At 40.4% G+C, this 26,030-nt stretch overlaps 4 protein-coding genes and 1 long non-coding RNA gene across 6 annotated transcripts; 1 reads left to right on the top strand and 4 right to left on the bottom strand.

Annotated features, from left to right (window-relative positions):
* The first annotated feature begins 518 nt into the window (after positions 1–518).
* Positions 519–3,766, top strand: LOC121947508 (protein NLRC3). Its single transcript, XM_088081498.1, is given in 7 exon segments — positions 519–765; positions 1,492–1,748; positions 1,751–1,868; positions 1,871–2,150; positions 2,152–3,048; positions 3,141–3,269; positions 3,589–3,766. Coding segments are annotated over 7 exon segments (2,106 nt in total).
* Positions 3,767–11,370: 7,604 nt separating this feature from the next.
* Positions 11,371–14,537, bottom strand: nppa (natriuretic peptide A). The gene is made up of 3 exons (XM_042492085.2): positions 14,376–14,537; positions 11,964–12,282; positions 11,371–11,622 (listed from the first exon to the last, which is right to left on the bottom strand). Exons 1-3 carry the CDS (start codon positions 14,484–14,486, stop codon positions 11,618–11,620), a joined length of 435 nt encoding a protein of 144 aa, XP_042348019.1. The 5' UTR covers positions 14,487–14,537; the 3' UTR covers positions 11,371–11,617.
* A 2,371-nt stretch (positions 14,538–16,908) lies between these two features.
* nppb (natriuretic peptide B) lies at positions 16,909–18,598 on the bottom strand. The gene is made up of 3 exons (XM_042492087.2): positions 18,389–18,598; positions 17,194–17,470; positions 16,909–17,110 (listed from the first exon to the last, which is right to left on the bottom strand). Exons 1-3 carry the CDS (start codon positions 18,500–18,502, stop codon positions 17,100–17,102), a joined length of 402 nt encoding a protein of 133 aa, XP_042348021.1. The 5' UTR covers positions 18,503–18,598; the 3' UTR covers positions 16,909–17,099.
* A 3,063-nt stretch (positions 18,599–21,661) lies between these two features.
* Positions 21,662–24,259, bottom strand: nppal (natriuretic peptide A-like). Of its 2 annotated transcripts, none has more exons than XM_088081496.1 (3): positions 23,324–24,259; positions 22,780–23,090; positions 21,662–21,932 (listed from the first exon to the last, which is right to left on the bottom strand). In XM_088081496.1, exons 1-2 carry the CDS (start codon positions 23,405–23,407, stop codon positions 22,782–22,784), a joined length of 393 nt encoding a protein of 130 aa, XP_087937622.1. In that variant the 5' UTR covers positions 23,408–24,259; the 3' UTR covers positions 21,662–21,932; positions 22,780–22,781. The 2 variants fall into 2 exon arrangements, with proteins under 2 accessions (XP_087937622.1, XP_042348022.1); XM_042492088.2 differs by having other exon boundaries at positions 21,662–21,929; positions 23,324–24,252.
* A 129-nt stretch (positions 24,260–24,388) lies between these two features.
* On the bottom strand, positions 24,389–25,598 carry LOC148188795 (uncharacterized). The gene is made up of 3 exons (XR_015777352.1): positions 25,462–25,598; positions 24,845–24,938; positions 24,389–24,751 (listed from the first exon to the last, which is right to left on the bottom strand). It is a non-coding gene; the product is annotated as an uncharacterized LOC148188795 (long non-coding RNA).
* Between the last annotated feature and the right edge of the window lie 432 nt (positions 25,599–26,030).

Genomic DNA, 26,030 nt, shown 5'->3' with positions numbered 1-26,030 from the left:
CTGGATTGTGGACTATCTGACTGGCAGACCACAGTTTGTGCGCTTTTGACACTGTGTGTCAGACAGAGTGGTCAGCAACACCGGGGTTCCACAGGGGACTGTCCTCTCTCCCTTCCTCTTCACCCTCTACACCACAAACTTCAGCTACTGCACTGAGACCTGTCATCTCCAGAGGTTCTCGGATGACTCTGCGGTGGTTGGATGTATCAGCGGGGGTGATGAGGCTGAGTACAGGGCTGTTGTGGACAACTGTGTTGCATGCTGTGAGCTGAATCACCTGCAGCTCAATGTGACAAAGACCAAGGAACTGGTTGTGGACCTGAGGAGGATTAAGGTGCCAGTGACCCCTGTTTCCATCCAGGGGTTCAGTGTGGACATTGTTGAGGACTACAAATATCTTGGCATACATATTGACAACAAACTGGACTTGGATAAGAACACTGACGCCCTCTACAGGAAGGGCCAGAGTCGCCTCTATTTTTTTCAGGCGGCAGAGGTCCTTCAACATCTGCAGGACTATGCTCAGGATATTTTATGAGTCTGTGGTTGCCAGTGCTATCCTGTATGTGGTGGTGTGCTGGGGCAGCAGGCTGAGGGTAGCAGACGCCAATAGACTGAACAGACTGATCCGTAAAGCCAGTGACGTTGTGGGAGTGAAGCTGGACGTTTTGACGGAGGTGTGTGAGAGGAGGATGCTGTCCAAGTTGCATGTCATCCTGGACAATGTGTCCCACCCACTCCACGACGTGCTGGTCAGTTACGGGAGTACATTCAGTACAAGGCTGATAACACCAAAATGCACCACAGAGCGCCACAGGAAATCATTTCTGCCTGTGGCCATCAGACTGTACAACTCCTCACTCTGAATGTCAGACACTCTGATTATGTGCAGTAACTACTTTGATGTGCAGTAATCCAGTGCAATAACTACATCCATGTATAATATTGTATATTCAGATGTCAGTAATCTGTTGTTTTATTTATCACATGATAGAAACAAGAACAAAAATGTACATTTGTATTTATGCTTTAGTGTTTAGATATATTTATTTTATGTTAGTACTTACGTTTAAATTTTATTGATATATTCTACACTTTCCTACTTCTTTTAAGACTTTTGAATGGGAGCATCTGTAACTAAAGGCAATTTCCCCTCAGGGATCAATAAAGTATTTCTGATTCTGATTCTGATTCTGATTAAAGAAACTCATAAAGCCATCGCTACTGAGAGCTAAAGGAATACAAGGCTCAATAGAGCTGTGACTCTGTGTCAGCAGTTCACATTCCCACTATCACATAGCCCTTACTCACCATACAGCGCTCACCTCCTCTCTTCTCCCAGGGTCCTCTACTCAGTCAGATTAGCATATAGAAAAAAAGTGGCCTAGTTGAATGGTGCTGTCCATAATTTAGCCAAGTTTCAGTGAATCAAAGGATAAAACAGTTCCTGATATCTCATTAGAAACTCTTTCCTGTCTTCCATCTTTAAAGCCTCAACTGGAAGAGATGAACTGATCAGAACAGTGATGACAAAGGGAGTGGCTGGCATTGGAAAAACAGTCTTAACACAAAAATTCACTCTCGACTGGGCTGAAGACAAAGCCAACCAGTACATCCAGTTCACGTTTCCATTCACTTTTAGAAAGCTGAATTCGCTGAAAGAGGAAAAGTACAGCTTGGTGGTTCCCCATCACTTCTTTACTGAAACTAAAGAAGCAGGAATCTGCAGGTTCAAAGAGTTCCATCTTTGATCGCGTTCATCTTTGATGGTCTGGATGAGTGTCGACTTCCTCTAGACTTCCACAACAATGAGATCCTGACTGATGTCACTGAGTCCACCTCGGTGGATGTACTGCTGACAAACCTCATTGGGGGAAACTGCTTCCCTCTGCTCATCTCTGGATAACCACAAGACCTGCAGCAGTCAGTCAGATCCCTCCTGAGTGTGTTGACATGGTGACAGAGGTCAGAGGGTTCACCTACCCACAGAAGGAGGAGTACTTCAGGAGGAGGGTCAGAGATGAGGAGCAGGCCAACAGAATCATCTCTCACATCAGGACATCACAAAGCCTCCACATCATGTGCCACATCTCAGTCTTCTGCTGGATCACTGCTACAGTCCTGGAGGACGTTGAAGACCAGAGAGGGAGGACAGCTGCCAAAGACCCTGACTGAGCTGTACATCCACTTCCTGGTGGTACAGTCCAAGCTGAAGAACATCAGGTATGACGGAGGAGCTGAGACAGATCCACACTGGAGTCCAGAGAACAGGAAGATTATTGAGACTCTGGAAAAACTGGCTTTTGATCATCTGCAAAAAGGCAACATGATCTTCTATGAATCTGACCTGACAAAGTGTGGCATCAATATCAGAGCAGTCTCAGTGTACTCAGGAGTGTTGACATAGATCTTTAAAGAAGAGAGGGGACTGTACCAGCACAAGGTGTTCTGCTTTGTCCATCCGAGTATTCAGGAGTTTCTGGCTGCTCTTCATGTCCATCTGACCTTCATCAACTCTGGAGTCAATCCGATGGCTGAAGATCAAAGAAGCTTCCAGCTGCCTAAAGTATTTAGTAAGAAACCTAAAGGAAAAGATCTCTATCAGACTGCTGTGGACAAGGCTTTACAGATTCCAAATTGACACCTGGACTTGTTCCTCCATTTCCTCTTCGGTCATTCACTGCAGACCAACCAGAACCTCCTGCAAGGTCTCCTGACAGAGAGGGCAAGTATTTCCCAGGTCAACCAGAAAACAGAGAAGTACATCAAGAAGAAGATCAGTGACAATTTGTCTGCAGAGAGAAGCATCAATCTGTTTCACTGTCTGAATTAACTGAATGACTGTTCTCTAGTGGAGGAGATCCAACAGTACCTGAGATCAGAAAGTCTCTCCACAAATAAACTGTCTCCTGCTCAGTGGTCAGCTCTGGTCTTCATCTTGCTGTCCTTAGAAAAAGATCTGGATGTGTTTGACCTGAAGAAATAATCTGTTTCAGAGGATGTTCTTCTGAGGCTGCTGCCAGTTGTCAAAGCCTCAAATAAAGTTTGGTGGGTCGACAAATCACTGATATCAATGTTATCAAATAAGTTAGATGTCAAGTGAAACATTTAGCTCGTGTTTATTTCTGTTATGTCCTCAGGCTTAATGACTGTAACTTTTCAGAGAGAAGCTGTGATGCTCTGTCCTCAGTTATCAGCTTCCAGTCCTGCAGTCTAAGAGAATTGGACCTGAGTGGCAATGACCTGCATGATTCAGGAGTCAAGATGCTGTCTGCTGGACTGAGAAGTCCACACTGTACTTTGGAGACTCTCAGATCAGGATCTGTTGTCTGCTGATAATTTAAATATTGCTATACTCTCAGGTTAATGTTGAAGAGGAGACTCAGCATCTGGAAGATTGTTTTCCTTAAATAACTGTCAAAAAACAGAATCAGAAAGTAGTGCACTCATGACTCTGAATAGTCTTTCTTTGTTGAACTATTAAGTATGTGGCTTTTGATCTGTGTGTGGGTTAACACCTCATCAGGGTAGGTACACATTTTCCAAACTTTTTATTTAAAAACTCTCTTATCAATTTCCTAATTCCAGTCTGTCAGGCTGTCTGGTCATAGAGTTAGGCAGTGCTTCTCTGGCCACAGCTCTGAGCTGCAACCCCTCCTATTTGAGAGAGCTTGACCTGAGCTACAATCATCCAGGACACTCAGGAGTGATGGTACTGTCTGTTGGACTGGAGGATCCACACTGCAGACTGGACACTCTGAGGTGATGAGCCAATACTAGCACACGCAAGGTTTCTCTGTTAAACTGACAAACTGGGAAGTTTCATTAAATGTTTATGTTTTGGGAATCCAATAGAATATGCCCCCATGGGAGAACCCTTTTTGTTTACTGATAGAATGTCTTATAAAGGTTCCACCTGGAACCCTACCAGATGAGTGTTGTCAGAAGAAATGTTGATGTCAGTGGTAAACATGCTCATGTCCCGTCTTTTTTGGAACATGTTGCAGCCATCAGATTCTGAGTTGGTGTATATTTACAAAAAACAAAAAAGTTGATCAGTGTAAACTGATCTTGACTTTAGACTGAATTCAATTGAATATAGGTTCAAAATAAAATATTTGCTTATCATTGCATTCTGTTTTTATTCATGTCTTACACAGTGCCCATTTAAAAATATATATATATATATATATGAAGCCCCTTAACCTTAAGCCCTTCAGGAAGAACCCTTTTGGAAGCCTTATTTTTAGGAGTTTAATATTCAATAATAACAATAATTCATAAGTCAATATAAACAACAAAATTGATAAACTGCAGTTGTCTTGTTCTCTTCTTAAGATGCCTCTGAATTCACACTGGACACAAGCACTGTCAACAGAAACTGTGTGATTTGACTACTGCCAGCTTCTGTGCAGAAATGCTCTGACTGGTCGCTGTTACTGGGAGGTGGAATGGAAAGGAAGGGTTTATGTTGCCGTGACTTACAGAAGAATCAGCAGGAGAGGAGACAGCAGTAGCCTGGTTGGAGGAAATAACCAGTCCTGGAGTCTCAGGTGCTCAGAGGATTGTTACTCTGTCTGGCACTATAAGAAAAACACATTCTCCCTTCCCTCCTTCTCTGTCTCCAACAGAGTAGCAGAGTATATGTACTGTCCTGCTGGCACTGTATCCTTCTTCAGTGTCTCTTCTAATACACTGATCCACCTTCACACCTTCAACACCACATTCACCAAACCTCTTTATCCTGGGTTCAGGTTTGGTTTTAAGTCTGCGGTGTTGCCTGGTTCCTCTGTGTCTCTGTGTTCAAGTGTAGAAGCTGAGATACACAGAGCTGGCAGCTGATGCGAGACAACGACAGCAAAGGTCCGACCAGTTGAGGTAGGCTGCAGCAATGGCGGTTCTGTAGAAGGTCCAACAGGAGCCAGTGCCCCTGTAACACTGAACCTGGACACCCCTGTGGCCCCCCACTCCAAACAAATATGATACAATAGTAAAAATTGTGATATCACGCCAACTTGCTGGCTGACTGAAGCAAAGATGGAGCATAAACTGCATCAGTTCAGCAGCATCTTAGATAGGAAAATACAGACTGGGATGTAGAGACTCTCCAGTACAGTAAAGCTAGTACAGTTCATTAAGCCATATAAAGAAGGGTTTTTGAGCTCTACAGGTTCTGCAAAATAGCAGTTGAGATCCCAGTGAGTACTGCTTCTTGTGAGCTGAGTTTTTCTACATTAAAGCTGACGAATACATACCTCAGATCCACGAGACATTAAGCAATCTGGGTGTACTGAGTACTGAGTCTAGGAGGGCAAAGGCTTTGAATCTTGACTCATTTGTCGATCAGTTTGCCAGAAATCACCAAAACCACAAAATACAGTTGCTGTGATGTGAAATCCTATAAAGGAAAATAGACTAGGGTGCAGAGACCCTCTAGACTAGCCTTATCAAAGGCTTTAGCTGATGCTCTTATTGTTTTATTTTGTTTTCATTTTCAGTATTATTACTGAAACAAATGCCAATAATGGTATTTTTGTCATTATACTTTATGCTGAACCAAAAATATTGAAGGCTTGAACACTACTTTGTTGCTGAAGCCAAAGAGAATGTTTTATTTTGTTTGTTTTATTTTATTTTTTTTTTTTTTTGCAATATTGTAGAAAATTGTAACAAACTTATTCAAACAAAGCTTAATTGTAACTGGAATACTGTTACTGTGTGCCTGTACTTTATATTACTTTATTATTATTTATTTAAAGATTTTGAATGCTTGAACACTTGTCTTTGTCTCTTTTGCGATGATTGAATGAGTCTCTTTGACAAAACCCTTGCCCCCCCTCCAATAAAATTGGTCTAGAACTGCCACTGGACTGCAGGGGCTACACCGGGAGATGGGAGTTCGAGGGAAAGCTCAACGACAGGCAGCCAAAGACCTCTCAAGGACCACTGAAAAGGCCAGTCAGTGGCTATAGATTAAGAGAAAGGACTCCATTTGGGCCCCAAATAAGTAATAGGGTCTCTTAAATGTGAAATTTAAGAAAAGTTTCTAGAGTTAATTAGGGTGTTTAATCTTAAACCACAATTGTCTATGGGACACATCCCAGGACTTGATCAACCCTGGCAGGGCCTTCCTTAGGTGAGGGTGTCTGTGGTAATGGCAGAAATACTGAAGATCTCAAGGTTGACTACTGATGATGTGTCCAAAATGTAATAATAGAGTAAGATTAAATCATAGAACAAATAACATATACAATTCTGATATATATTCTCCCTCCGCTCTGCTCATTTCCCTTTTCGCAAAAGTAGGGATTGAAGGAGGAGGGAGGACAACACGGCCTAATCCGGCGGGGGGAGGATATAATCCGATCCGACATACCTAACAAGCTCTGCTTCCTCTCTCTCTCTCTCTCTCTCTCTCTCTGTTGTGATCTCAGTGTTGCCAGTAGTGGCACACACTACTAATAATATAATTTGTGTGAAAAGTGAATTTTTGAAATTTTTGCCTGGTGTTGCTAGTGTAGAGAGTTGAAAACAGTTGCCTTCAGTAATAAAAGGCTCAGCTAAAGACAGGGATTTCCCCTTTCCCCCTTTAATTTTGGATCTATTAAAAGAGCCTCTTGCTATTATGTTGTGGAAGAGCCATGCAGTAAAAGAAATAACTCGAGGATTTTTTTTGTAAAAAGTTAAACGCAGATGACCTTTTTTTGGTGTGGTGATGTGATTATGTTTAGGCAACAAAATCACATGGTTAAGTTGAGGCAGCAAAAGTACTTGGTTAGGTTTAGGCAACAAATGCACAAGCTTAGATTTAGAATAAAAAAACATAATGGTTTGGCTCAACATTTATACGAAAAGTGAAAAGCGAGCTTCTGGGTGAAAGTCCAGGGTTTGTTAGACTCATCCACCTTCCCTCTCACCCTATTGGGATTTTCCAGCTTCCCATATTATGCTGTTACCTGTGGGGTTTATAGCCTGGCACCACCCTGTGGCATATCATACCACTGCAAAGGGGGGCTTTTTGCATTGGTGTCTGATGCCCAAATCACTGACCAAGAAGTGGTATTTGATGATGTGGGAATGGGAACAGGCTGCCAACCCCATTGTAAAACATATTAATTAATGCTTATTTAGATATTAGAAATGCTGATTATCTCATTTAGACACAACAGTCTGTGTTACCTTCATTATAAGGCTCAAATATGTCTTGCGGCCCCAAGCAGACTTTTGGGTCCAAAATGGGTCTTCTGCTGGTAAAGGTTGCAGACCCCTGCCCTAGTGTCTCATCTTTTTCTTAAAAATCATTTTTCAGTAACTTAATCACATGCTTCACATCACTATCACCCATTCAGGTTTAGCTCACCATTTCAAACTGTGCACTCCTGTTGTGTGTTATCATGTGCTCATAATTAATTATTCATTTATTCAGTTATTAGAAGCATTGACTTTTAAATAAATGTCCTCATTTATCAGTAAGAAGTTGACTGTGAGTTCTTTGCAGCAGAAGACAGAGGTCCAGTTCCTGCCCATAAAACTGAATAATGTGGTTTATTTTCTATTAAATGGAGGTGATTTGTCAGGAAAATAATAATCATTCATCTCCTGTATTTTCCATTCAAATTCAGAACACCACTATTATGAGATCCATGTTGTTAAAATCACTTGGTATGGTGAAACCTGATATGAAATAAAGGTGTCACCTGTGGAATAAAAACAGATTTTTTAAAAAGTATCATTTGAAATAGAAATTTCACTGAAGTCCAAATGATATCCAATCACTCCATTTTGAAGATGAGTATGAAAAGCTCCACATGAGGGCGCTCTGTGATAAAAGGTTTTCAAGTGTTTGCTGCTCTTCAAAAAGCCAGTACTGGAAGGTAGAGGACAACAAGATTAGGTCAAAACTCAGTATAGGGCTATACCATGAATAAAAACACACAAGGGTTTTTAATCTTAAACGAGGACTTTGAATGTAAACAGTCATGGACTGACTGCAGTCATGGACTTTCTTTGACATTTGCTTCACAGAGTTGGCAAGAGCTGTCCTTGTTGCAGTCCAGCCCAATTCATGTAAATACATGTTTAAATGAAGAACAGCACACTTAAACACATACACAGAGCAGAAAGGTGTTATATCTGGAGCTCCTTTTCTCTCAATTTAACACAACCCTCCTTACCTCTCCTCAGCTCTGGTCAGACCTGGAGATGTACATCCCTGAGTGACTGCAGGAGGCTACACAGCCGTCGGCAACTATCAGAGCTCTGCTGATTAGTTAGTTTGTTAAATGTCCTATTGGCATTGATTATCAAAAGAAGAACTTTGTCATTGTGGCACCCATTAATACATCGTAACTCGTAATATTCACTTTAATTTCAATTAGTGGTTTGTTTCCACCTTCTCTTCATAATGGTGGCAGCACCTGTCCTGACATTTTAACAGGAAATAGCCTATAACATTTTAATATTTAAGGCTTGTCACATGACGCCACATGTTCCTCTGATGAACTGATGAGGCAATTCTCTCTTTCCTCCGTCCAAAACTGCCATTTCACAGGTGGTTGGCTGGCCAGTTAGCTTGCTAGCTTGCTAATTACGCCATGTTGTTACGCTAACAGTGACAGAAAATGGGCTGAGCAAAGTTCAGCCACTGATTATATCAAAGTGCTTTCTCAATCTGTGACGAGAGTGTATTGATGAAGCTTTAAGTTGGTGTATTTCACTCGTAAAGCAGCTGGCTAGATTGCTAGCTCATCATTTCCACCATGCTACCATGTTACACTGGTTACATTGAGTAAAGAATACAGTATGTATTACTGTATCAGCATGACTGTACCGTATCAGACTGTCAGTATCCACAGCCTGTCAGTATCTACATATTTATTTCAAAAGAGCAACAGGAAACACAAACACTTCTGTCATGTCACTCTGACCAATAGTGCAACTTCTTTACTCATTCAGTCACTCACTCAGACTTTCATGTTTACATGGGTGGCCTCTCATGATCCAGTCCTGCCAAGAAGAAAACCAGTCACAGCACCTTTAGTCTTGTTAAGGACATCTGTTTGACAATTGTACAAAGTGACACTGACAATTTTATAGTAAGTGAATGAATGGATGCATAATCATGCTGTGTATCCATTTTGATAGATCTCTAGTTTTCCACATTAGTCTGGACTTGTAACGTAGCTCTGCACTGATAAGGTACCTAGATAGCAGTCAGGCCGCTCTGATGCCCAATGGAGAGAAAGCCTGCACCTGTTCTGCCCTGACACTTGAGAAATGGACTGTCACTTTTGGTTACTTCACCTCACCACCTGGACTTGACACCAGGTGAAATACTTCACTGCTATGTTACTAATCATCTCCATAATCTCCATAATGTAACTGGACAGAACAGCGTGACAGTAATTTTGTCCTAACCCTCAGTGACACACAGCGACGTCTCCTTCTTACTTCCATCTTGTCAGATGCAGTCAGACTGTAGGAGTTAACGGGTGAATCACAGCCATATTTCCTGCATGAATCACACTTTTTCTGTCTCTCTGTCAACAATCAATGTTTATGCGACAGCGAGTTGGAAGTATTACATGAAATTTGTTCCCATCTGTCTCTCCAATTTCTATCCCTGGTTGCCCTGTTTAGGTCTTCACAGGGACTGATGTCTTTTCCAGCATGCTTTGGGTGAGAGGTGGGTTTTAAATGGTGAAATGGGTTCATGTTTGAGAGATAAAAGATGAAGAGAAAATATGGTAGTAACTTCACATTGTATAAAGTCAACAATACAAGTGTTGTGCAGTGGACTTCATTACCCGCCTTTTAGCCTTCTTTTGTTTTGTATTTTGTTTTTGTTCACTATTTTATAGAAATATTAGGACCACAAAGTCGATCAAACACTTTGGTCCAGACTGAAATATCTCCACAAATATTGGATGAATCATCATGAAATGTTCTACATGGTTCCCAAAGAATGTATCCTGCTGACTTTGGTGACTCTGTGACGTTTCCTCTCTTGCCACAAGGAGGATGACATCTTTAGAAGAAAGTGAAATGTTTCCAGAACTATTGGATAGATTGTCATTGCATTTGGTATGCACATTCATGTTCCAGCCCAGTCACCAGAAGAAAAAAAATGGTAATACTTTCTATGAAGACCACATCTATAATGCATTATGAAGGCATTCATAGTGAATTATAATGCATAATTCTTTATGAATACACTCATAAACACACATAATACTTACTGATGCACTATATCAAGTCATAGTCATAAAACATTATAGAAGTGGCTTATAATGATTTATAAGTGGCAATGATGTTATGGATGCTCTTCACTTGTCATAAACTGGAGGTTGAATGCTGGGGCTTATAATGCATCATAATTACCTATTCTCACTTATTCACACATCAACAATCGAGTCCAACGATCGCTTTCCATATGGATGTGAGGGGTTTTTTTTTTCTACACCTTACCCTGTGTCTCTTTAACCTAAACCTAACAATCAGTGATTTGTTGCCTAATCTAACCATCATGACAGTCTACATTGGTTGCTAAGTGCTGTTATGTTACCATAGGGACCATGCTGCGTCATCCCACCCTTGTGCATTTATTGACATCATGATAACGGCATTCCAGAGTGTACACAGCTGAAGGAAGGTCACTGACAGACTGGCACCATGTAAGGAGTTTGGATGAAAACGTGTTGGTACATCACAACAAAACAAAAAGAAGGCCCCACCTTGTGGTGCTATTTGGCATTGTGGCAATACCACAAATCTGGATAAGACAAATGTGTCTTAATGTCCATCACGAGTTGCAATTTTTCAACTTCAAATTTGCATGACACTGTGTTGCAATAGCCTCTCAGAATTTAGATCTAGTTTAGATTCTCCTGACATTGCAGAGATTCAGACATGAAAGACAAATGTTGTCGCCAGAGCTATGCACAACTTCAAGTCTGTACACAGACCAAACAAATATGGACTTGAAGGGCTTGGAGATTAGCGAGTGAAGTCATAATATCAAATGGTAAACTCTGAAAATCACATCACTATCAGTGTGAACATGCATAACATTGCCCAAGATTGAGGGTGGCAATAGCTCAGTCCATAGGGACTTGGTTTGGGAATCTGAGGGTGGCCAGTTCAAATCCCTGTATGGGCCAGTGGACTGGTAGCTGGGAAGATGCCAGTTGGCCTCCCAGGCACTGCCAACTGCTCAGGCCGCCTGTCCATGGGAAGCTCCTTCACTCGGACATCCATCCATTTCATGCATGTGTTAAGGCCCATGTGTTTGTGCATGTGTGTGTGTACTAACAGCAGAGTGACAAAAATGAATGACTAAAGTATGATTGATTGATTGAACAAGCAACACAATTCTACATATGAAAAAACAAGTTTAATTGTTTGTTTGCAACCCACCTTACAGCATTCATTTTCTTTGAATATTATTTATAATGGACTCAACAAAATTCATGACATACTTGAAAGGCAGCTCATTTGTCACTTCAATCAGAGAAATACATGAAAGATACACACATAGTTTAAGTGTGATTAATGCAAAACCATACATATGCAATCCGAAGGATGTGTCCTTCAGCATGTGTCCCAGGAAAGTGTCAGGCTATCCTGAGGGGAACAAGACACAAACACAGAAAAGGAACAGGATTTATAAATAACTGCTCATGTAACACTGGATTGTATTTTTGCATATTTGTTTCATTATAGTAGTCTCTAGAGACTGTTTTATAGTCAATATTCATGTTGTCTCTGCATGCAGCCTTATCCTTGATTTTCTTTAAATCCAGCCAAGACATGTTGGCTAAATAATTCATTGTTCTTGCCACATGCATATCCAACTTCCAAACTTTGACCATCTAACCAGCACAAGCTTTTGATACTTATGCTTCTCTATCCTTTATCAAAATCCTATTTATATTTCCCTCTGCCATCCTAAGCTGCAGTCTTACCTCTTCCATTGTTGCATCCCAGACCACTGGCATTTCCTATCCGATCCATCCTGGCCCCAAAGCAGCCAGAAGTGCGTTTCCTGGCGGTCAACAGCAGGTCTTGCAGACGGCTCCTCTGACTCGCGGCCCTGCTGTGGCCCTCAGCTGGCAGTTGAGTTCTCTCTGATATTGAAGGTTCTTGGTCCCCCTCCTGCTCCAGGCTCCATCCCCGACTGGCCTGGCTGTTCTCAGGCTGCTGGTTTGTCCCTTCGTAATCTGCCTCAGGGTCTTCCTCCTGGGTCGCTTCAGCCAGGGTCTCCTCAAAGCGTTCCAGCAGAGACTAGGATGGAGAGGTGAAGATGGGTTTACGCTTAAAACTCAAACCAGTTACATCATGCTATCATGTTACAGTTAACACATACTGATTAACCCTTTGAATTCTGTGCAAATTGGTTTGATTTCCTTTTAAAAACATGTGTAGAGGGCAGAAGAAACTCAACAAGAAATTCTTGCAATTTGTGGGACATTTCCTGCCCCTTTGGTGATTCCCTTTTCCCCCATGTTTTTAAAAGATATCCAACCAATTTGCTCAGGTTTCAAAGGGTGAAATAGCTTGCAAAAGGTGGTACACACACAAACATATACACACACAAAATTGATATGGATCCAGGTTTCAAAGGGTTAAAAATAAAATGCATTGTAGTGAATGTGTGAATCCTGTTGCTTCCATAGTCCAGAGCTTGCGCTGTGGTCGTGTTTGTGTTGGTGATGTGCTGACAGTATTTGTTAAATCCTGCTAAAAAAAGGAATGTCAAAGAACAAACAAACAAATAACAACAACAACAACAACAAACATGATGCTAAAATTTAAAACTAGCTAACTAACATTGGTAATATGGAGTGAAGCACATGGCATGCTGCTGAGTCATGTTATGTTCCAAAGCTGAATGTTTAAAATGAGATTTCCCTTCACAGAAAAACCTGTCTGGTTTAGTTTCCATGTTGGCTCTTCATACTATGGATGTGGTGTTGATGGAGTTGTAGATCATAACTATTCTTTTATTATTCTATTCTATTCTATTCTATTCTATTCTATTCTATTCTATTCTATTCTATTCTATTTTATTCTATTCTATTCTATACTATTCTATTATATTCTATTTTGACTAGTTTCTGTTTATTCTTGCAAAATGTTTCATTTATTTGGGTTTTAAGCCAACATGTTGTTTACATTGTGTGAAATAAAATTGGTTATGTGGCAATTTATAATGAGTGGACCTTGAACTAATAAATAATGGGAAATCTGGACACCATGCCTGGACCAGGTGGGAACCACTGCACTGGAGCGTGTATCTCCTACTAATTATAGGAAAAGGGTATCTACATACACTTGACAGTTTTCTACCAAAAAAGTCCCTAAACTGCTGATATTATTTCCCAACATGAAGCTAAATGCACATACTCTCCACAATCAGAGATTATATTCTGGAATATACACAGAGCACAGAGCTCAAATTCATACCAATAATTACAAAAGGTAACAAAAAGTGCTGCCAGCAATCTTCTTGACTTCATTTGTTGTTTTTATTATCATAGTGGTGGTAGTGGGCAGAAATCTCAAAACCTGGACATTTAAAATCACAACTATCTGCATCTGGGCGACTGTGGCTCAGGAGGTACAGCAGATAATTCACTAATTGGAGGATCAGAGTGATCTGATCCTCGGCTCCTCCACTCTGCATTTCAAGGTGTCCCTGGGCAAAACACTGAATACTGAATTCTTTCTTGTGAGTGTGTGTAAATGTTTAACTGTAGTAACATGTAGTAAATTAATTTGAGTGGTTGGAAGACTAGAAAGGTGTTGCATATTTTTACCATAATTAATAATAATTGTAGTTAACCCATTGAAACCTGAAGTGACTTCACTTGTCTTGTGCTGCTAAGCAAATTGGTGCAATTTCTTAAATATATATATATATATATATATTAAAGGCACTGAGCAACTTAGTATGAAATGATCCATGAATTGCAAGAAATTAGCAGAGAGAAAAGTATTCTATAAAAAGCTAGCTTTGCTTGTATGTTGCTGTTTTATTTTTTTATTTTTTTTTTTTTTTACTTATTTTCTGGTAATTTTCTTATACTTTTTACTCATTTCTTGATTTTGGGGTCATTTCTTCTTTTGTTGCTCATTGCCTTCTTCCCATGTTTTTGATAGAAATCAAGACATTTTGCAAGGGTTTCAAAGGGTTAAGTTAGAAAATATGATTATTTTTTAATGTGGATAAAAGCAACAGATTGCTGTTACACATTGCCTCACCTCTGAATACACAACACATCTCTCTCTGCAGATATTATTGTGTACCTGACCTTCCAGACTACAGTCTTCAGAAACACAGGTGTGATAAGTGCAGGCGTGATGTGGTGTCTTACCTTGAGTTGAGACAGATCCCCAGTAGAGGAGGGCCTTCCCAGTATGTGGCTGCTAACCAGTGTGTGCTGACACAGCAGGGCCAGCAGGCCCCACAGGACCGCAGTCCTCATGATATCCTTCTGTTGCAGCAACTGACACCACAGCCTGCGGCGCAATATTTTATATACACGCCAACACACACACACTCCCCATGCAACAGACAGTCAATGTCAGTGGCTCATCATTTTGTAGATTGCCTCAAGTGCATTCTGACACCTCTGCATGATAAGACAGCTGGTCAGATGTTCCCCAAGTGGCACTTGGTGGTAGGTGTGTGTGTGTGTGTGTGTGTGTGTGTGTGTGTGTGTGTGTGTGTGTTTGTGTCTGTGTCTGTGTCTGTGTGTGTGTGTGTGTGTGTGTGTGTGTGTGTGTGTGTCTGTGTATCATCATGCCTACCAGCCAGCAGTGGCATGACCTCAGGAGCCATCTTGGAGCTGTGAGCTCAGCCGCGCTGTGTATGGAGTGTATTGACAGGAATGCAGCGTTCACCATGCAAATACTTAACACTGTCTCCACTCCTGAGCATGAAAAATACCATAGTAGGTTAAAACTGTTGCGCCTCTGTCACAGGGAGGCTGCTTGGTTTAGATTAGCAGAGGAAGGAAACAATGTCATCATCAATATAAGACAGCTAGAGTACATAATATAGTTGATAAATTCTCAGTTTGGTTTTGAGGTATGTTAGTTTGTAGGTAAATGTCGATAAGGTTTTAGCTGATTGTAAAATTACACAACAATAATGGACAATTGAATGCTGGCAGTGCACTAAAAATTGACTGGGCTGTTTCCACCAAACCCAAAAAAGATAGATTCATTACAAATGATAACAAATATGAATATTTGTGTTTGACATCTGAAAAATATGCTCATTGTTTTCTTGTTGAAACTGAGATGAAAAGATTGATACCTCTTTAAGACAGGAGACTGATAATGATCCTTTTGTCTTACACTGTTACAGAAAAGTCATCGATGTATTTCCCACCAAAGCTGAACTATTTATTTTACAGGTCAATTTATAACAATGTCTGTGTTTTCCAATGTCTAAAGCGAGCTGCCAATATCAGCTGTGACGCCAATGTGCACTGAAGTCACCAATGTTTCCAAAAGGTATTAATAGTTTGAACGTGTGTTCCATAACAACTCAGTAAACTCCATCCGGTGATGAAGATCATGGGATAAAGTTAAAAGCTTTGAATTAAGCCAGCAGGCGAACGTTGAGTGGATATTGTCCTGCCAGCTGTCATTTTCACTGAATCAGTTAATAAAATAGCAATAACTATATTTGTAAGACAATTTCTGTCCTACCTCTCCGTCACCTGTTCAAATTACTCCTGTGGCATTCTTCATTTAGACAACATTTTTAGTTTGGTTTCAATTCTTAACTTAACATCCACTTACTGGATTTCTCCCAGAGTGTTGAGACACACATTATGGACTTCATCAGCAGATATGTTTGGTTGTCTTCAGTAAGCAGGTTTCCATTAACCCTCAAATTGTGCAAATTGAAATTGCGAATATAAATTACATTAAGTGAAAACACAGCAGTTTCTTTTTAAAACCCTCCCACTCATCACAAAAAAGTTTTCACGTTCACATGAGGTGCTATTGCAGGCAATTTGAAAAAGCCCTATTTCTCAAATCTGCAATGCAAACACCACATAACTCTTCAAAAGTTGAGCGGATCATCTGGAAGTTTTGAATCCACAATTCATGAAATCGTGGACTATCACCTCCCAGAAATCCCTCATACGTGGCCGCCTACTGTCTCAACAGATGACAAAAGAACTATCTCCATGACAACGGAGTAACCCTGCTTGCTGATGAAGCCCCCAAGATGCAGCTGAAAGCACTGGAAGACATCTCTTAACTGGACCTTAAAACTGTCGAGCCTCACACTAAGAGGGTTCAAATCCTCCAGCTGGCGAGGGCCCTCCTGTGTAAGGTTTGCATGTTTTTCATAAGTCAGTGTGGGTTTTCTCTGGGTTCTCCGGCTTCCTCTCATAGTTCAAAGACATGCAGATTCATTGGTGACTCTAACTTGGCTATAGGTGTGAATGTGAGTGTAAATGGTTATCTGTCTCTATGGGTCAGCCCTGTGATAGTCTGATGACCTGTCCAAGGTGTACCCTGTGTGTCAGTGTCAGCTGGGATAGGCTCCAGATGTTGGACAATAATAACCATGTGACCATGAGAATTACTGCCAGCAGCACATAGTTCGCTCTCTCATCTCTCATGCTTTCTCTCCGGAGACAGTTCTGCTTTTGTAATGTGTGTTCCTGTGTCTTGGGTCATCAGCAGATGCATCTACTGTATGTTGAATGTAAGAAATAGATAGTTTGTTGCATCACTGGAGATAATTTCAGGATTTTTTTTTATGCAACATTATTTCATTCACATTACAATCTTTGTGTGTCTGTGTGTTTGCGTGTGTGTGTGTGTGTGTGCGTGTGTGTTTTGATGTGCATGATGATGCTTAAACAACACTGTCCAACGTTGTGCAGTTGTAAACATTTATTCACACATTCCACAGTACATAAAGAACAGTCTTACATCCATTTTAAATAAATATAATTATAAGTCACCAACAAAAGTTAATAAATATTAGTAAATAAATAGCTTTCAAATAAAAATCTCTTTTGATAAAGACGTTGCAGTTTCAAAATTGAGATGATAAGACGTCATCTTTACTTTGGATCTGCAAGAGAACAACAACAGTGATGTTATTAAGGCGACTCATGATCCCAGATTGATGTGTGTGATGTGCTTACTGTGACTCACTGTATTTGCCAACAGTGTTGCAGCCCAGAGAGCTCATGGAGCCTATTCTGTCCATCCGTCGACCGAAGCAGCCTGAGGACTTTCTGGATGAGTCATTGCGGACGCTCTTCAGGTTCTTGGCTGAAAGGAACTCCCTGATTGCCGCCTCATCCAGACCAGTGCTGGAATGCTGTCCATCTACTGCCTCTTCTGTGTCCAGGCTGTCCACAGCGTCCCTTGCTGCAGGGATACTCTGGTCCACATCAGGAACTGACTCCTCTAGTCTCTGGAGCAGCACCTGCAGCATCCACATACACAAGTTAGGCCAAGTGTTGCAAGAATAAACATTTATTTATTGCACTGAGAATCTAAATTTACTCTTAACCCTTTAACACCTGGAGCGACATCCCTTTTCTTGTGCTGCTTTCAGACGCCTTTCACAAGTATTTAAACCTCTGAACTCTGAGCTAGATAGTACAGTTTCTTTCAAAAACATGGTGAAAAAGTCAGTAAGTAAATTGGTAAGAAATGTTCCACGAATTGCAAGAAAGTAGTAGATTTAGAAAAGCCTGTTTTTTAAAAAGCTAGGGAAATATGCCTGGGGAAAAAATAAAAAAGCTTGGCAAAACAATATTTGTAATTTATCATAATGCATTATTATAATCATTTTAAGCACTTTTTAAAAACCTTTTCTTTTTTGTTTGTTTGTTTGTTTTGTTTCGTCATTGAGTTTTTAATTTAGAAAAAAATCTGTCATTTCCTCTGTCCTTGCCCACTGCCTTCCTCACATCTTTTTGAAAGAAATCAATGTGCTCAGGTTTTAAAGACTCAATCATTTCAGGTAACATTTTGTGATCTTTTCTTACAGTGGAGGCCCCAAATAAACATGGTCAGGCCAAATGTTCTTCAAATTAATATTGTTGAATCTCTAACTTCAGCATTAATGATTTACTACACACTCATCACACTTATTATTATTCAATTAGAGCACCAATTTCCCTTTAGCAACTACATGTCAGATTACACAGTCCCATTAAATCAAAGTTGGTCCCAGAGGTCCATACAGGAAGTTGCTTTTGCTGTTAACTTCTAACTGAAGTTAGATACTGCACATTAAATTAGACTGTTTGTATTGCTGCTGCAGATTGCCTAAAATGTTCCTTAGAAATCCAGCTTTCCAGAGCTGGGTTTCAGAATCTGTCATTGGGAAACTCACCTTTAAGATGTCAACATCAGTGTCAGTGAGGCCAGTGCTGATGGGATATGTGCTGAACAGCTGCAGGTTTAGGATGAGGAGGAAGCCGCAAAGGGGGATGGAAGACAGATGCATGTTTCTCAGAGAGTTCCTGTTGGTCGTATCAATGGATGGATGGATGTTTGGCTTCTTTGCCTGGTAGCTGTTTGGATGATGGAGTCAACAGCAGCAGCTCTTTTATACATTAGCTTGACACATGTAAGTATGCCAGGAATTGGACTGGCATTCCTGACACCTGATTCTGATAACAGGAGCTGTCGGAAATGACTCCTTTTAAAGTGTTGTCTCTTAGATATGTGCAATCGTATGACATAGCTGCTTCCATATGCTACTTTGTTTCAGAAACATACTCTTACCCCCCGCCCCCCGCCCCCGAACACGGGACATTGTTGTCAATGAGCTACGGGAAGTAGTAAACTATCAGACAGCGTTACTAAATCGAGGAGTGTACGTGATGGTGGCAGAGTAGGCTACTGGTCTGACAGATCAGCCTTCAATGACAGGAACAGAAACAGTCCTCCACTCTGCTAAAGGGTCCTTTAGAAAGATGCAAGTTTCCTATGAGCTCTCAGGGTGCTGCTCTGTGATGGACTGACCTCTGACCTCTCTGTTGGAGAGCACTGTGGAGACTCACTTTACAGGTGTAATACCATCTGTATAACATATCAGTTGTAATTAGAAATATAAATTGCATAAACAGAAGATCTGTAATACATGTGCGCACACACGCATGCACTCTATAGACACACGCACACACAAACACACACACGCACACACACACACACACACACACACACACACACAGCTCACTCTACTCCATGTTTTTTTTCCTTAACTTTTTTCCTGCCTTTCCTTTTTTTCCCTTGTTAATTGTTTCTCTGTTGACCGTTAACAAACACATAAAGTAGATCTATAATGCAGGTAAAAAATATAGGAGACATATGAGATATTTTTGCATTTATGTATATATATATATATATATATATATATATATATATATATATATATATATATATATACAGTATATATATTATATATACTATTATATATATATATATATTATTAATGAAAACCAGTTCAGAACAATGCCAGAAAGTCCCTCTCACTCCTTTAGTCTGTGGTCCAGTATCTTATGATTGACCACATCAAATGCAGCACTGTGATCCAGCAATACCAAAACCGAAACTTTTGATGCATCACTATTTAGATGAATGTTATTTAAGACCTTGACAAATGCAGTGTCAGTCCTGTGGTATGACTGAAATCCAGATTGAAATGCATTGGAGTTATTATTTTATACCAAGAACGTGTTAAGTTGCTGGAAAACAACTTTAAATAATCTTTCCCAGAAAAGGGAGGTTTGATATGAGCCTGTAGTTATTCATTACTGAGGCATCTAGAGTGGGTTTCTTTAAAAGAGGCTTAATTACTGTGGTCTTCAGGACGCATGGAAAAAGGCCTGACTGTAGAGAAGTATTAGCTATTTTGCACATCTTGTGCTGTGCAGTTTTTTAAAGAAGAACAGAACATTGTGCAGAACATTTTTAAAGAAGGCAAAATGTCCAGACAACAGTTAGTTGGACAGAGATTTGGAAAAAAATTTGTTAAGTTTGTGTAGTCTAGGGGGTGACATAACCATTTTTCTTGAGCTGGTGGAATAACAGACTGTTTGTCTTTTTTTGTCTGAGCAGAAAGGAGAAAAATCATTGCAGGATTTGGTTTCCTTCATAGTTCAGGAGTTAGTGATGTCAAGGGGTTTGTCAATTTGTCAATGATTAATAAAGTATGTGCATTTTTGTTGTTCTTATTGACCCTCATGGACTGTTTGGCACATTTTATGCACTTTTCATTCTTTTTTTGATCATTGTTGTGGCTGTTTTTTGTTCATTGCTGTGGCTGTGTTCAAACATATAGCCAGATTTTAGGCAAGATTGTGTCATTTTATTTAATCAGTGAATTTCCAGCTCAGCTCCTACAGTAATTCTAAAATAAACAGTGGAAACTACATTGTTACATTCATACTGTTAAGTGCAAAAAATGCACCAATGAAACACATTCAAACTGACATTTTGACCCCACAGCCATCAAAGCATTAAAACATCCATTGTATTATTTCTGGGTGTCATTCTGGGCTTTTGCCTTGGAATTTGTCATTTGTCATTTATTATTTTTCACCTGATGATGTCATTTTTGCCATATTTGGCTAATGGAGAAAATACATGCTATTTCCCCTAGGTGCACTGTCACAATCAAAGTTCCTGCTATCATTGACATATCCCATGCTGTGATAATCAAAAAAGAAATCTGCTGAGCATGTTGTATTTTGAACATCATTCATTTTATGTGGGGGTTTTTCATCTAAATACATAGTGGCAGTGACAAAAACCTGGCATTTAAAGGCTTACAATTCTGAAAATTAATACATATTTGATATTTATGATTAGCACTGATGTTGGTTAAAATATATACTCAATGAAGGTAGAAAATAATATTAGTGTATAATATTTTTTTAAAGCTTTTGGCATTCCTCCAAGAAGTTTTTTTCCCACCAGAGACAACTTTAGTCTTAATAGGGGCAATGCCTTCAGTGACATTCACAACATTACAACTAAAACTGTTTACAAAGTCGATGACAAGTCTATAAAGAAGAATCCCTTGCATTTGTGTGATTTGTATGTGATTTTTCTAATAACCTATATGATGTGAGAAGCAGCTGACCTCCAAGTATTTTCATGTTATCTGGTTCGCATAAAAAAAATGTTTGGACACCCCTACTGTAGGCTAACTGAAAGAATGACAGTGTTGCTCTCTTTGTCCTTAGATTGCTCACTTCTCCCACGCACCTGTCACACATTCAGATGTGCAGAGATTTTCGTCAGAACTAGATTTTTCACACACATCTCAGCGATATGAGTTGTATATTTTTGTAGGTCGACTGCTCTTACATCCAGGCTTTAATATTGACACAGACTCCTTGTTGTTACGTGACTGACATCTGTATTCATCTTTGTTCGACCAGATGAAGCTTTGGATCATTTAAAGTTCGTTACGCCCGATCAGAGAGATCTGCTGTCTGGAGCCCTGCAGCTGGTGGCCTTTCCAGCAGTGTGCCGTCAGTCATGTTACTCAGCTAAAACACAGTGTGTCCGGACCTAATGTCATGTAAAACTCAAAATCATTTATCATTGTCATAGTGGTGCCCAAAAAAGAAATAAATTCACTCACAGACTCAGCTGTTATGCAAAATAATTATTTTACTACAATACAGTCTATTACATGGTAATTCTATCCAACAAAAAAATAATAAATAATAAATAGGCTACACTGACAATAATTTATTATTTCATAGCTCACATATGAAAAAAGGAAATCACGCCTCTGAGTGAGAACAAAGGAGAGGAGAGAATGAAGGAACCACCCTTTTAAGTGTCTGGCAGAGCTCGGTCACTGGTGCTGATGGTTACACTGCTGTGCACTTGGAAGAAGCCCAAGTCTTCCGCGCCTGCTGACACAGCACAAACACAAACACGTCACAGAACATTAAAGCGCAGTTTGTTAAAGAAGTGTAGTTGCTGCAGGTGTCCTCTCCCGCAGCTCCGGTGCAGACGCTCACCGACACCCCGGATCAGTGTGCTGCTCAGTGTCTGTCACTGTGAAAAAACTTTGAAGTGTTTTCATTTTTTTTTAAAACAATTTGCGTAATCTATATTGCTTTGTGTTCATGTTCAGTCCCTAAATATTTCCTAGAATCTGTGTGCTGCATTGTGTTTAACTCGTGTATGAAAGCTTTTAAAATAAGATTTGCATAATTAATGGCTGTAATAATAAAACGCTTAAATATGTCATTTTTTCCTATTCTGTATGCGTTATAGTAACCCTTTGAAACTGAAACATCGGCTTGATTTAGTTAAAAAAACATGGGAAGAAGGCAATGAGCAATAAAAGAGGAAATGACCCAGAATTAAAGAAATCAGTAAATAATACAAGAAAATTGACTGAAAATAAGTTAGAGAGAAAGAAAGAAAGACAGGACGCTTTAAAAAATATTTTTATACTGTACCAATAATTTGCAAATACAGCACATGGAAAGTGATGTTGCTTCAGATTTCAAAGGATCAGGCTACTGGGCTATATGTGCTACGGCAGCACTGCATTGTTTCTCTTACTCTAAATTATGTGTATTTCACAAACATCTGTGAGTGTAAAAATAAATGATCGTCAGTTAAATATTGTATGTGTCCGCATCCTCAGCTTCATGTCAGGAACACAGAGTTAGAATTTTTTTTTCTCTGTGATGATTTAAATATGAATAAAACAGGAGCGTTAAAGTGTTATCTGTCCGCGGCTCCTACCTTCAGCATCCCAGCCCGCTGAAGGAGCCGATCCTCTCTAACCGGACCCCGAAGCAGCTCCTCAGCCCGCCCTTCTTGTGGCGGCTCCACGAGCGCTTGGAGGTCCTCATGAGGTCTTTGAAGAGACGCACGAGGACGTTTTCTTTGGCCGCCAGAGCGGAGTTGCTGGGGTCGGAGGAGTTCCACGGCTGCTCCTCTGGAGCTCCGAACACCGACTTGTCTGTGTTTCCATCTCTGCCCGCCACCTCGAGCTCTTCCGAGGAGTAATAAGGCGCGGTGTTCATCTCCTCCTCCAACAGCTGCTTCAGACTCTGAGGGGGAATAAAGGGCAGAAAACAGACGCATCAGTGTGTGTTAAAATGAAATATCCAGAGGAGTCAACATACAATAATAGAGGCCAGAGTACCACACTCACACTGATGGCAGGAATTTGTTTCATCCCACAAACACACATTTATCAGTATGAATATAGACTTTATTGTTAAATAAAGTCATCATTGAAATGTGTCCCTTCAGTGTCTCACCAGTCAGAGGGTAAACTCACCTGTAGGTCAGACAGGGGACTAGCTGTGACCACGTTCAGCAGTACAATCAGACAGAAACAGCAAACAGAGATATTTGAGTTCATTTTCTTTTGTTTCAATTCTTTTCCTGTCAGGAGTGGCTGGCGCGCGCCTCAGTGTGTCCCTGCTCCTCTGTCTCTGTCTGGCAGTGTCCAGGTGCCTCCTTTATAGGCGACCTGATTCCCTCACCAGGCCTGGGAAAATTAACGAGGTGTGACTAATGCTCCTCCATGTGGGAGTACAGGCCAGCCTGACTGGTGGAAAAGGGGACTGGAGGTGTTCACAGGTTCAAACTCCTCTGGAAATGTCAGACTCAGTAACTCTGATCAGGACCGCACATTAATATCTGAGTTACACCAAACACAGGAATGTCAAACACAAACTTGACTGACAGAAGTCATATTAAGTAACCTATAGCCGTCCTGACAGACTTACAATGTTCCATCCTCAACAAGGTATGCAGCTTCTGATACACCTAAGTCCCAATATCACCTGAGAAACTCCTCTTTTTCATTTTTTGTTCTTTTCTTTGGTCAGGCCTCAACAGCGGTGGTCCTATCCCTAATTCATTGCCGGCATCTGTGTATGTTGACGTTCCTCCGTTGGTTGCCATGCTGTTAAACTAACCAACGTGCAGCATCATCCCACTATGTGCATTTGTTGACATCACATAAAGAGCAGACACAGACGGATACCTAAAACATGACACTTAGATGCAGACATCCTCTGACAAAGCTGCAATATGTGACATGAAAGAAAGTTACATGCTTTCTCCACTTCCTGTTTTGTTACTGAGTGTAAACAGAAGCAGTTTGTACCAGCTGCTGCTTTTCCTCTGCTGTCTCATTGATCACAGATACTCTGAAAGGGGCTAGTACGTGCACCTGCAGAGATCAGAGGAGGGGGTGAGAATTAAGACAGATTCATACTATTGTATGTGTCTGTGTCCCTATGTGCTTGTCTTGTGTTTACGCTTTACTCTCAAGCTCCGATCACGACTACCGCACCCCCACACGCCCCCACTTCCACCCCCTTCTTTGCCGTGCCACCATGCACACAGGTACCAGGAGTAAGTAATGAGCAATTAGCCCTGGCCCCTGTTTAGCTGAGCACATTGTGGAGGTGGATGGCTGCTAATTGACATTTCAGCAGCATCTCAACTGGAGGGCTATCAGAGGAAATTGACTCAGGCCTCAGGGCAGCAGTCAATGTTCCACATACTTGTATGGAAAGAATCTGAGCTCTCCTCATTCCGTCTGCTTGTCCTCTCACACACAGGCAGATGTGATACTGTCAGATAGATGTAACCAAAAATGCCAGGTTAATGTCAGGTTGAAGTGCATGGTGTTCCAGAACAGCATGAATGAACCTTTCAAAAAGGCCCAGGAAATACTCCACTGATAAGTATCCTGTAACAGATGACAAAAAAGTGATTAGTTGTGATGCTTAGTAGAAATATGAAATTATAAATCGGTGGGAAATCAAACAGTCTGATCACTCACTCCCACAGCGGCTTGACAGCATATTTCTTCTTAGTGAACTGATCCTCATTCTATGCCCGAAATTGTATGAGTCTCCTGGTCTGCTCAGGAATCCCTGTGTTGTTACAGCAGAATGTTAACATTAGTGTACATTTCATAAACCTGCTGCTTGTTGCCATCATTAGCTGGCGTAAAAATGAAAACAATTAACAACCTACTTATTACAATGCCAGCCACTAGTATTAGTTTAATTGACGTTATTATAGTGGCAGATATGATCACTTTGCAGGACAGAATTTTACCACAACCCATTCAAATATGTTGACACATTATTCCAGTGTACCATTAATCATGCTCATATAAATTACCAGCCACACTGATAATGCTGTTACATGCGGGAATGTATATAAAAGTTGCTGCTTGGTAAATTAACAAGCTTCATACATGGGACATTAAAATAATTAACATTTCTGTCAAACTTCGTAGTTTACACATTTATTTTGACATCAAGAATAGCAATTTTTCTAAAATGCTTGACATAACGATCAAATTATAGATCTGTTTGCATCTGGATAACATTAACAGTTTCAAAGGTTTTATAACATTTTTGAATGGTTATTTTTGAAGATTTTACTTACATTTGTGCGTTTCCTTGTCTGCTGCGATCACAATGTTTCCTTGTAGTAGTTCCGTTCACAAAGCATTGTGGTTATTTGTGTCTTCCCCTCTGTTTGGAGTCTGAATTTGGAAACACTTGGTTTGGAGGGCCATTTGGAGGGCTAAAAAGAAGGGCCGAAGAAGGAAGGTGGATAAACTGCAGATCTCATTTCAGATTCTGAATGATCTTGTCATGTATTCCATTTCTGATAATATTATGTCTTCTTAATCATCCTTGAGTCTAAGTGGACCTTTTTGCTAAATTTGAAGAAATTCCTTTAAGGTGTTCTTGAGATATTGCGTCCACAAGAATGGGACAGATGGAGGATTTGACAAACAACCCAAAAACATAAAGCCTCTGGCCTCAGCTATGGCCAGGGTGGAGGCAGTAAAAACTCAGTCCTTTGTAGGAACATTTACTTTTGTTCAGCATGTTGATTCTCTGTTATACGAGGGCAGGGATATTTTATCTGCTGACAATATGTTGCAAATAACTCTTTAGGTCTCTCTATATTCAGAAGAACTGAGCCATGCAGTTTGCTGATTTTCA

Source organism: Plectropomus leopardus, chromosome 9, assembly GCF_026936395.1.
Source record: "Plectropomus leopardus strain MGB_pleo_1.0 chromosome 9, ASM2693639v1, whole genome shotgun sequence".
Classification (NCBI taxonomy): Eukaryota; Metazoa; Chordata; class Actinopteri; order Perciformes; family Serranidae; genus Plectropomus; species Plectropomus leopardus.
The sequence above is the reverse complement of the archived record's forward strand: the minus strand, read 5'-3'. Positions and strand labels throughout refer to the sequence as shown.